This window comes from Hypanus sabinus, chromosome 10 (genome assembly GCF_030144855.1).
Source record: "Hypanus sabinus isolate sHypSab1 chromosome 10, sHypSab1.hap1, whole genome shotgun sequence".
Taxonomy (NCBI): domain Eukaryota; kingdom Metazoa; phylum Chordata; class Chondrichthyes; order Myliobatiformes; family Dasyatidae; genus Hypanus; species Hypanus sabinus.
In genome coordinates this window covers 154,003,140-154,016,093 of record NC_082715.1, presented here as the reverse complement: position 1 = coordinate 154,016,093, position 12,954 = coordinate 154,003,140, and the positions used below count along the sequence as shown (strand labels likewise).

The window sequence follows — 12,954 nt, the reverse complement described above, 5'->3', positions numbered from 1 at the left end:
GATCCAATCAAGATCTGCCTTAAATACACCTAAAAACCTGGCCTCCACAGTTGCATGTGGCAACAAATTCACTACACTTTGGCTAAGGAGATTTCTCTGCATCTCTGTATTGAAAGGGCACCCCTCTATTCTGAGTGCGCCCTCTTTTCCTGGACTCTCCCACCGTGGGAAACATCCTTTTCACATCTACTCTGACCAGGTAATGCTAGAGATCTAGAAAATTATAAGACCAGCAGGAATGACCTTAAGAATAAAATTAGGAGAGCAGAAGGGGCCATGAGAAGGCCTTGGTGAGCAGGGTTAAGGAAAACCCCAAGGCTTGGGGTGAGGTTATGGTGGGACATCGATAGGATGCAAAACTGTGCTAAGAAGTGGCAGATGGAGTTCAACCCAGGTAAGTGTGAGGTGGTTCATTGTGGTAGGTCAAATATGATGGCAGAATATAGTATTAATGGTAAGACTCTTGGCAGTGTGGAGGGTCAGAGGAATCTTGGGGTTCAAATCCACAGGACACTCAAAGCTGTTACGCAGGTTGACTCTGTGGTTAAGAAGGCGTACAGTGCATTGGCCTTCATCAACCATGGGATTGAGTTTAAGAGCTAAGAGGCAATTTTACAGCTATATAGGACCCTGGTCAGATCCCACTCGGAGTACTGTGCTCAGTTCTGGTCACCTCACTACATGAAGGATGTGGAAAACATTGAAAGGGTGCAGGAGAGATTTACAAGGATGTTCCCTGGATTGGGGAGCATGCCTTGTGAGAATAGGTTGAGTGAACTCGGCCTTTTCTCCTTGGAGCAATGGAGTACGAGAGGTGACCTGATAGAGGTGTATAAGATAATGAGAGGCTTTGATCGCGTGGATAGTCAGAGGCTTTTTCCCAGGGCTGAAAAGGCTAACATGAGAGGACACAGTTTTAAGGTGCCTGGTACAGAGGAGATGTCAGGGATAAGTTTTTATGCAGAGGGTGGTGTGTGTATGGAATGGGCTGCCGACAACTGTGGTAACCGTAGGTAATTTCTAAAGTAAGTACATGTTCAGCACAGCTTTGTGGACCAAGAGGCTTGTATTGTGCTGTAGGTTTTCTATGTTTCTAGGCCTTTCAACATTCAAAAGGCTTGAATGAGATCCCCCACCCTTATCCTTCTGAATTCCAGTGAGTACAGATGCAGGGCCATCAAACGTTCCTCGTATGATAACCTTGTCACTCTCAGAATCATCCTTGTGAACCTCCTCTGGACCCTCTCCAATGCCAGCACACCTTTTCTAAGATGAGGGGCCCAAAACTGTTCACAATGCTCAAGGTGAGGCCTCACCAGTACCTTATAAAGCCTCAGCATCACATCCTTGCTTTTGTATTCTAGACCCCTTGAAATGAATGCCAACATGTCATTTGCCTTCCTCACCACCGACCCAACCTGCAAGTTAATCTTTAGGGTGTTCTGCACAAGGGCTCCCAAACCCCTTTGCCTTTCAGATTTTTGGATATTCTCCCCACTTAGGAAATAGTCCACACATTTATTTCTACTGCCAACGTGTAGGAACATGTATTTTCCAACATTATATTTCATTTGCCACTTGCTTGCCCATTCTCCTAATCTGTCTAAGTCCTCCTGCATCCTACCTGTTTCCTCAACACTACCTGCTCCTCCACCAATCTTCGTATCATCTGCTAACTTGGCAACAAAGCCATCTATTCCATCATCTAAATCATTGATATACAGCATAAAAAGAAGTGGTCCCAACGCCGACCCCTACGGAACACCACTAGTCACTGGCAGCCAACCAGAAAAGGATCCTTTTATTCCCACTCACTGCCTCCTACCAATCAGCCAATGCTCTAACCATGCCGGTAACTTTCCTGTAATACCATGGGCTCTTAACTTGGACCCCTGTGGAACACTACTAGTCACTGGCAGCCAACCAGAAAAGGCCCCCATTATTCCCACTCTTTAACTTCTGCCAATCAGTCAATGCTCTATCCATTCTAGTATCTGTCCTGTAATACCATGCGCTCTTGACTTGTTAAACAGACTTATGCGTAGCACCTTGTAAAAGACCTTCTGAAAATACAAGTACACAACATCCGCTGATTCTCCTTTGTTTATTCTGCTTGTTATTTCTTCAAAGAATTCCAACAGATTTGTCATGCAATATCTTCCCTTGAAGAAACCACATTGACTATGCCTCCTCTACAACACTGGGGGAGGGCTTTGTCGAGCACCTCCGCTCCAGCCGGCAAAGGCAGAACGTCACATTGGCCAAACATTCTAATTCCAGTTCCCATCCTATTCTGACATGTCAGTCCGTGGCCTCCTGTTGTGCTAGGATGACCCTCGTGGTGCAGGAGCAACTCTTTATATTCTGTCTGGGTAGCCTCCAACCTCATGGCATGGATATTGATTTCTCCTTCCTGTAAAAGCAGTCCCTCCCCTCCCCTTATCTCCTCTTCCTCACTCTGGCCTCTTACCTCCTCTCACATGCCTATCACACTCCCCCTGAGTCCCCTCCTCCTTCTCTTTCTCCCATGGTCCAAAATCTTCTCCTATCAGATTCTTTCTTCTCCAGCCTTTGACCTTTCCTACCCACCTGGCTTCACTTATCACCTTCAACTATCCTCAGTTCCCTCCCCCCATCTTTTTATTCTGGTGTCTTCACCCTTCCTTTCCGATCCTGAAGAGGGTTTTGACTCGAAATGTCGACTGTCTATTCCTTTCCATAGATGCTGCCTGACCCACAGAGTTCCTCAGCACTTTGTTAGTTGCTCTAGACCACCACTGCTGCTTCTCTCTCCCACTCACTGAGATCACTGGCTTGATTTCACATCTGAGCAGCCTTTCTGGTCCTGCATTTCTGCCAGAATACAATCTCTGGCTGTTCTGAATGAGTATTGTTCCAACCTGGCAACAATATCTGGTTCTGCGAGATTTTTCTTATACCACTGGCCGCTCCTGACCGCTGGCACACTGCCAGAATGCATCCTCCCTGAATAACATGCCTAAAGTTGGTAACGTTTTGGGTGTTAACCATATAACATATAACCATATAACAATCACAGTACGGAAACAGGCCATCTCGGCCCTCCTAGTCTGTGCCGAACTCTTAATCTCACCTAGTCCCACCTACCTGACTTCAGCCCATAACCCTCCACTCCTTTCCTCTCCATATACCTATCCAATTTTACCTTAAATGACACAACTGAACTGGCCTCTACTACTTCTTCAGGAAGCTCATTCCACACAGCTTTCACTCTCTGAGTAAAGAAATACCCCCTCGTGTTTCCCTTAAACTTCTGCCCCCTAACTCTCAAATCATGTCCTCTTGTTTGAATCTCCCCTACTCTCAATGGAAACAGCCTATTCACGTCAACTCTATCTATCCCTCTCAAAATTTTAAATACCTCGATCAAATCCCCCCTCAACCTTCTACACTCCAATGAATAGAGACCTAACTTGTTCAACCTTTCTCTGTAACTTAAGTGCTGAAACCCAGGTAACATCCTAATAAATCGTCTCTGCACTCTCTCTAATTTATTGATATCTTTCCTATAATTCGGTGACCAGAACTGTACACAATATTCCAAATTTGGCCTTACCAATGCCTTGTACAATTTTAACATTACATCCCAACTTCTGTATTCAATGCTCTGATTTATAAAGGCCAGCGTTCCAAAAGCCTTCTTCACCACCCTATCTACATGAGACTCCACCTTCAGGGAACTATGCACTGTTATTCCTAGATCTCTCTGTTCCACTGCATTCCTCAATGCCCTACCATTTACCCTGTATGTTCTATTTGGATTATTCCTGCCAAAATGTAGAACCTCACACTTCTCAGCATTAAACTCCAAATTTGTGTTCTACAGCAAATATTCCTCACAGGCTGTAATTATTCAAAGAGCAAAGTAAATTTACTAAGAAAGTTTCATTTTCCTGCAGTTATTTACAAGGAAACAATAAAATGTAATTTTATGGAAGCTATCCAGAAAGATACAAGACTGGCAGACAACTGACGTAGAAAGAAGACAAACTGCAAACAAAAGTAATACTGAGAATATAAATCGGACACTGCTGTGTTGAGCACCTCTGCTTCATCCAGCAAGAGTAGGATTTCCCGGTGGCCAAACAACTTAATTCCAATGCCTATTCCCAATTTGACATGTCGGTCCATGGCCTCCTCTACTGCCACAATGAGGCCACTCTCAGGGTGGAGGAGCAACATCCCACACTCCATCTAGGTAGCCTCCAACCTGATGGCATGAACGTTGATTCCCTGCTTCTGGAAATTAACCCAGGTGTGAGTTCTTCATTCCATACTCTCCAGTAACCACTGGGAGATTTCCTGAATTCCGTACTCTTCAGTAACCACTGGGAGATTTCCTGAATTCCATACTCTTCAGTAACCACTGGGAGATTTCCTGAATTCCATACTCTTCAGTAACCACTGGGAGATTTCCTGAATTCCATACTCTTCAGTAACCACTGGGAGGTTTCCTGAATTCCATACTCTTCAGTAACCACTGGGAGGTTTCCTGAATTCCATACTCTTCAGTAACCACTGGGAGATTTCCTGAATTCCGTACTCTTCAGTAACCACTGGGAGATTTCCTGAATTCCCTACTCTTCAGTAACCACTGGGAGATTTCCTGAATTCCATACTCTTCAGTAACCACTGGGAGATTTCCTGAATTCCATACTCTTCAGTAACCACTGGGAGATTTCCTGAATTCCATACTCTTCAGTAACCACTGGGAGATTTCCTAATCATTGACATTTAGTGCTAAGTCTCTTGTGTCTCCAGCAGTTTTTTTTTGCTGCAGAACAGTAATCATGTTTGTTTTCTAGACACAGAAGACTCTGCAGATTCTGCAAATCCGGAATATCACACACAAAACCTGGAGGAACTCAGCAGGTCAGGCAGCATCTATGGTTGTCGGGCAAACAGTCAACATTTCATTCTGAGTCCATTTGTCTGGAGTTTTCTCAGTTTTCCAATTCTGTAGGAGAGTCCCTGGTCCTAAACATTGACTCAGTTTCTTTCCCCACATGTGCTGGCGGATCTGCTGAGTATTTCCAGGATTTTCTGTTTTGCTTTCTACAAACGTTTGTAGTTTCCAGCACCTGCAATATTTTTCTGCGGTGAAAGGCCCCCTCTCTCCCTGACATACCCAATGTACTGATCCCCTCCTGCTGAAGAGGATTGTAAGGAAAGAGTTAAATGCAATGCCCCATTGGTGTATGCTGAAAAACAATGGAAGTATGTAAGAGAAAATGGTGTTAGCATGGAGTGGGGAAGTTCAAGAGAACAAGTCCACAGCAATGTTTTGAGAAAGTTATGGGAGTGCAAGGCTTCAGCCATGATTATGGATAATGGTAAAAAATGTGTTTGTCCGGGGAAGGTGAGAGCATTCTGTGGGTGCAGGAACCAAATGCAAGGGAACATTATGGGGAATTACTTGTGTAAGGGGGTTTGAAGGGTATAAAATGGGGCAAAGGGAGGGGCAGGGGAGGGGAGGTTGGAGGGGGAGAGGGGGAGGGAGAGAGAGAGGGAGAGAGAGAGGAATAGAGGGGGGAAGAGGGAGAGAGAGAAGGAGAGATGAGAAAGGGAGAGGGATTCATCTCTTAGGACTAGTACTGGATAGAGACATGTACATATGTCGAGAGATTCAGAGTATGCCGAGAGAGAGAGAAAGCTACATGAAAGTTTGTCAGAATTCTACAGAGCAGCTTGTGTGGTGGATGATAAATGAGCAATTCAGCCATTGAGTCTGCTCTGCCATTTTACCATGGCTGATCCATTTTCCCTTTTCAACCCCATTCTCCTGCCTTCTCCCCATAACTTTTGACACCCTGTCTAATCAAGAACCTGTCAACCTCTGCATTAAATACACCCATTGATCTGACCTCCACAGCTGCCCGTGGCAATGAATTCTACAGATTCACGACCCTCTGACTAAAGAAATTCCACCTCATCTCCATTCTCAAAGGATACCCCTCTATTCTGAGGCTGTGTCCTCTGGTTCTAGACTCCCCCACTATAAGAAACATCCTCTTCGCATCCACTCTCTCCAGGCCTTTCAACATTGGATAAGTTTTAGTGAGATCTCCCCTCATTCTTCTAAATTCCAGTGAGTACAAGTCCAGAGCCATCAAATGCTTCTTGTACGATAAACCTTTCATTATCGGAACCATCCTTGTGAACCTGCTCCGAACCCTCTCCATATCAGTGTGGTGAACTACATATACCTGTCTGGACATGCCCCCCCCCCCCCACCTCCGCTGACTGCTCCTGTGGCTCCTCCCACAGACCCCAGTATAAAGGCGATTGGAGACACAGCCCCGGCCTCAGTCTCCAGGATGTAGTGTGGTGGTCAATTGCTGCTTGTTCTTTCTTCCAGCCAATGAAAGCTGATATCTCGCCTCACGTCTCCGAGAGTTATTGATGGTGCATCAATCAACACATCTTTTCTTAGATATGGGGTCAAAACTGCTCACAATACTCCAAGTGAGGCCTCACCTGTGTCTTTCAAAGCTTCAGCATTTCATCTTTGCTTTTATATTCTAGTCCTCTTGAAATGAATCCTAACATCACCAATTCAACCTCCATGTTAACCTTTTGGAAATCCTGCATAAGGATTCCCAAATCCCTTGGCACCTTGGATTTTTGAATTTTCTGCCCGTTTAGAAAATCATCTAGATCTTTATTCCTTCTACCAAAGTGCATGACCCTACACTTCCCTGTACTGTATTCCATCAGCCAGTTTGCCCATTCTCCTCATCTGTCTAAGTCCTGTGGCTCCTTGCTTCCTCAACACTACCTGCACTCCACATAACTTCGAATCATCCTCAAACTTGGCAACAAAGCCATCAACTCTGCCATCCAAATCATTGATACATGATGTAAAAAACAAGCTGTCCCAATACAGACCCCTGTGGAACACTCCTTTTATACCCTGTAAAAAAAACCTGTCACATGACCTCTACTGGTGGGAAAATGACGTCACTCCACCATCACAAGACCATTACCTCAAGTCCAGTATAGCTTCAACCCCAGTCACGTGACAAGGGTACCACTGTCACGTGTCACAAGTATGTAACAGAAGGAATACTAAGAGATAGGATCTACAAGTATTTAGATACACAGGGACTTATTGGGGAGAGTCAACATGGCTCTGTGCATAGTAGGTCATGTTTAACCAATGTATTAGAATTTTTCAAGGAGGTTACCAGGAAAGTGGATGAAGGGAAGGCAGTGGATGTTGTCTACATGGACTTCAGTAAGGCCTTTGACAAGTTCCTGCATGGGAGGATAGTTAGGAAGATTCAGTCACTAGGTATACATGGAGAGGTAGTAAATTGGATTAGACATTGGCTCAATGGGAGAAGTCAGAGAGTGGTAGTGGAGGTTTGCTTCTCTGAGTGGAGGCCTGTGACTAGTGGTGTGCCACAGGGATCAGTGCTGGGTCCATTGTTATTTGTCATCTATATCAATGATCTGCATGATAATGTGGTAAATTGGATCAGCAAATTTGCTGATGATACAAATATTAGAGGTGTAGTGGACAGTGAGGAAGATTTTCAAAGCTTGCAAAGGGGTTTGGACCAACTGGAAAAATGGGCTGACAAATGGCAGATGGAGTTTAATGCAGACAAGTGTGAGGTATTGCACTTTGGTAAGACAAATCAAGGTAGAACATACAAGGTAAATGGTAGGGCACTGAGGAGTGCAGTAGAGCAGAGGGATCTGGGAATACAGATACATAATTCCCTAAAAGGGGCGTCATAGGGTCGTAAAGAGAGCTTTTGGTACATTGGCCTTTATATATCAAAATATTAAAAGAGTTGGAATGTTATGGTGAGGTTGTATAAGACATTGGTGAGGCCGAATTTGGAGTATTGTGAGCAGTTTTGGTCACCTAATTACAGGAAGGATATTAATAAGGTTGAAAGAGTGCAGAGAAGGTTTACAAGGATGTTGTCAGGACTTGAGAAACTGAGTTACAGAGAAAGGTTGAATAGGTTAGGACTTTATTCCCTGGAGTGTAGAAGAATGAGGGGAGATTTGATAGAGGTGTATAAAATTATGATGGGTATAGATAGAGTGAATGCAAGCAGGCTGTTTCCACTGAGGTTAGGGGAGAAAAAAACCAGAGGACATGGGTTAAGGGTGAAGGGAGAAAAGTTTAAAGGGATCATTAGTAGGAGCTTCTTCACACAGAGTGGTGGGAGTGTGGAATGAGCTGCCAGATGAAGTGGTAATTGCAGGCTCACTTTTAACATTTAAGGAAAAAGTTTCGACAGGTACATGGATGAGAGGTGTATGGAAGGATATGGTCCAGGTGCAGGTCAGTGGGACTATGCAGAAAAATGGTTCGGCACAGCCAAGAAGGGCCAAAAGGCCTGTTTCTGTGCTGTAATGTTCTATGGTTCTGTCTCCAATGAACCTACATTTTCACTGCTGATATTTGGAAGAGGAGATGGTTGAAAAAGCTTTTGGACGGTTGTATAGATATAAAGGTTGAAATTAATTTTATTTACTGATACAGCATGGAAGCTGTGCTACCATTTACTGATTAACCCGCAGAGCAAGAAGCTGAAACACATGGATCCGGGGAGAAAGTACAGACAGTGGGGGCATTGGGCCGGGGTTGCTGACATGGTAGTACCGATACAGTGCTGTCTCATTCCATTTGCCTGTATTTGGGACTAGCACGGATGAGGGGCTGAGTGGCCTGTTTGCTTGCAGTAGGACACTATGATGATGGTGTTGTGTTAGCAGGAGCAGCCACTCGCCATGGGGGTGGGGGGTCGGTGCTCTGCGTGTGAGCGCTGTCGGGTGAACTGAGATGGCCCAGCTTGGGACTCGTGTTAACAGAGAGGATGTGGGCAGATATCACACGGGATGACTGATTGGTGGAATATGAACACAACTTTAGATAATAGGGTCACGTTATGTCACATCTTTCTCAGAATCATCTAGGCCAGTGCAGATCATGCCTAGAACCTGGGCCCTGAGTCTGCTGCAGAGTTCCCTACTTCACTTCCAATGCCTTCATGTAAATAAAAGCACCAATCAGATCAGGGTTTAATTCCCGTCGCTGTCTGTAAGGAGTTTGCATGTTCTCCCCGTGACTGCGAGGGTCTCCTCCGGGTGCTCCGGTTTCCTCCCACACTCCACTGAAGTACAATAAAGATGAAAAAGTTGCAGGCAAGCTCTGTTGGTGTTGCAAGTGTGGACTGCACAGCTCAACCCTGATTTGTTTGACTCGACACAAAATGAAATATTTCACCATATGTTTCCGTGTGTGTAACAAATAAAGCTCACCTTTACTGGCCCTTGCAGCTTTATCTTCAAAAACTATTCTTACAGGGAGACTGACGTAACAAGAAGCTGCTGATACCTTCATATACTCTCTCTCTCACTCTCTCTCTCACTCTCTCTCTCACTCTCTCAGTTTCTCATTTTCTCACTCACTCTCTCACTTTCTCTCACCCTATCTCACTCTCTTTCTCTCACTCTCTGTCACTTTCTCTCTCAGTCTGTCTCACTCTTTCGCTCTCACTCTCTCTATCTCACTGTCACTTGCTTTCACTTTCTTTCCCCCTCTCTCTCTCTCTCTCTCTCTCTCACTTTCTCTCTCAGTCTGTCTCACTCTCTCTATCTCACTGTCACTTGCTTTCACTTTCTTTCCCCCTCTCTCTCTCTCTCTCTCTCTCTCTCTCTCTCTCTCACTTTCTCTCTCAGTCTGTCTCACTCTCTCTATCTCACTGTCACTTGCTTTCACTTTCTTTCCCCCCCTCTCTCTCTCTCTCTCTCTCTCTCTCTCTCTCTCTCTCTCTCTCTCACTTTCTCTCTCAGTCTGTCTCACTCTCTCTATCTCACTGTCACTTGCTTTCACTTTCTTTCCCCCTCTCTCTCTCTCTCTCTCTCTCTCACTTTCTCTCTCAGTCTGTCTCACTCTTTCGCTCTCACTCTCTCTATCTCACTGTCACTTGCTTTCACTTTCTTTCCCCCTCTCTCTCTCTCTCTCTCTCTCTCTCTCACTTTCTCTCTCAGTCTGTCTCACTCTCTCTATCTCACTGTCACTTGCTTTCACTTTCTTTCCCCCTCTCTCTCTCTCTCTCTCTCTCTCTCTCACTTTCTCTCTCAGTCTGTCTCACTCTCTCTATCTCACTGTCACTTGCTTTCACTTTCTTTCCCCCTCTCTCTCTCTCTCCCCCCTCCACCATATTTCCCCAGCCCTCACCACCTCACACACATCCTCAGAGAGATGGATCTTACCCATGAACAACTGCACCTCCTTGTACTCAAAAGGAATGGCATTCTTCTTCAGGAAGATGTAGACGGAGCGGCAGGGCTGGGAGCTCAGATCTCCATACAGCTGCAGAGCCATGGCTACTTCCTAAAGCTCTTCCCCACCCAAACTAATCCCTGGGCCCTCCCACACCTGATCTCATGTCCCTCCCACACCTGATCTCATGTCCCTCCCACACCTGGCCTCATGCCCCTCCCACACCTGGTCTCATGTCCCTCCCACACCTGGCCTCATGCCCCTCCCACACCTGGCCTCGTTGATTTGAATGTTTTCAGAAAGTTACTGAAGTGTACCCATGAGTATAATGTAGCTGCTTTGGTCCAGCTGGGTTTCAGTGAGTCTCTGAGAAGGACCGGCCCTAAAGACCAGAGCACAAGGGATCCAGGGAATTGAATAAATGACAGGCCTGGGGACAGCTGGCAGAGGGTGATGGTGGAGGGATATCTTAGAAGTCAGTGACCAACAGTGTAGCACAGGAGTCATCTATGTTGGTGATTTGAGTGTGGGTACAGGAGTAAGTTTGCAAATTGGAGGAAAGTCAGTGGAGGTTACAGAGAGGTGTCGGCCAGCTGCGAGAGAATAGTTATATAACACAGAATTAGGCTGTTCGGCTCAACTCATCCCTGCCTTCCTGCAAATGGCCAATGTCCCTCTCAACCTTTCCTATCCATGTAGCTGCCCAAATACTTTTTATATATGTCATTGTACCATCTCCTCTGGGAGCTTGTTTCATATAAGCACTAACCTCTGTGTGAAAAACTAAACTCAAGTTCCGTTTAAATCTCCCCTCCCCAACCACTACCACTCTAAACCTATACTCTCTATTTTTATGTTCCCCTACCAAAAACAAAGTGATCATTCAGTTTATCCCCATGGCTCATGACTGATAAGCATCTCCTTCATTCCAGGGAAACCAGTTCCAGCCATCCAGCTTCTCCTTATAACACAAACCCGCCAATCCAGGGGCGAATCTATGGAAAATAGCGCCTATGGCAAGCACTGAAATTGCGCCCCTGTCCAAACATCTGACACCCATCTTTTAGATAACTTTACCAATAATATCAGCTCAAAAATACAAGTCAAGCTCATTAATCTTTTAATTAACAGATTACGGCACTATGTGAAAATTATAACTGCACCTTCCTTGCTTTCACTGACGCAAGTTGGTCGACGATGTGATCAAACTCAGTTTCTTCTCTTTCTACACTCAGCAGAGCAAGATCACAGAGTCTGCCTTGACCCGTGGAGGCTCTCAAATACCAAAGTATTGGTTTTAACTCGCTGAATGATCTCTCACAGCTGGCGATGGAAACTACAATGGTTAGCGTTATCTGAATAGCAATGCGAAGATTGGGGAAGATGCTCTCATCTCCATACTGAACAATAAATTCAAGAAGCTCTTCAGGCCTTGATATTTTCATGTTGACCCGCCTTGATAGCAACATTCTGCAATCCAAAATTTCTTCATATAGCTGCTGTCCACCAGCATCAGAGCTGTACAATTCACCCAAATTTTCACACTTCTTCTTTAGGTCGTTACTGTCAGCACCGTAACACAGTCCCTCTACATCGAGAAGGAACCCAAACTTGGCGTCAGTGTCGTGTAAACGAGTGATCCTTTCATCCATTTCTCTGTGAAGATGGTCGAGTGTTCCCTTCATGACTCTTTCCATTTCTTCCTTAGCTGTTAACCCAGCGTCTCTCGAGTTCTCATCAGCCATTCGCTTCTTTTGTCTCTGACGACTTTCAACTTCAATATTCCATTCTTGACAGAGACCGACTCTTTCTTTGAGTGACTCACTGACCAACACTTCTCTTTCATCATAAAAATGATCTCGGAGGGCTTTCAAATCCAGGGCAGCATCGTGGAAGTTCATGCTAGGATTCTGCAGCCTCTTGAACACAGTCAAATGAGTACTTTATTCCAAAATCCTAGCAAAATCAGAAAATCTTAACTCAACATGCAGTTGTACAGCTGCCTTGCATCATTTCTTGTTACATTGGTCTCGTTTTCATTTTCTATCCGGTCCTGGAGAACTTGTAGTATCTCCTGAAGGTAATTGCTGATGGGCTTCACTGCTTCTGTCCTTGCACTCCACCTGGTTTCCGGGTTAACAACTCCGACTTAACAACCACAGGCACAGCAGTTTTGAGTTTTTCCCAGCGCTGTGTTGAATGAGAGAAAAACATGTAGAGAGCTTTGATGGTTCCAAAAAATGTGACCATCATTGTATCCTGCTTGGCTGCATGTACACCCATCAAGCTGAGTGAGTGATTGTCACAGTTCACAAACACTGCCAGGTTGTTTTTCTCACATTCTCTGATGAACACCACTTCTGTGTCCAGCCATCACAGGAGCGTTGTCATAGCACTGTGACCGACAATCTTGTAGCTCCATTTCGTCCTTTTCTAGCTGTTCCAAGATGTCTTCAACCAGTTCCTCAGCATCCTTCTGGCTTAAGTGGATAAAACCAAGGAAAGACTCTCTAACACGGACTGTTTTCCTGTCAGAATCAACTTCCACACACCCCACTACTTCTGACATCTGCCAAAGGTGTGCCTGATCAGGAGTCGAGTCGAACATGAGACCATAGTACTTGGCTTTACGAATACTTCTCAGTAAACTCTGGCAAGCAGTG

At 45.1% G+C, this 12,954-nt stretch overlaps 1 protein-coding gene across 1 annotated transcript in view; it reads right to left on the bottom strand.

The window, feature by feature from the left end:
• The window catches only part of LOC132400391 (glutathione S-transferase theta-1-like), a 95,092-nt gene extending 84,664 nt beyond the window's left edge, over positions 1 to 10,428 (bottom strand). The window contains exon 1 of the mRNA XM_059981335.1: positions 10,282 to 10,428. Within this exon, the coding sequence (XP_059837318.1) occupies positions 10,282 to 10,393 (112 nt within the window). The 5' untranslated portion in view covers positions 10,394 to 10,428. The remainder of the gene's footprint in view (positions 1 to 10,281) is intronic.
• Positions 10,429 to 12,954: the final 2,526 nt, after the last annotated feature.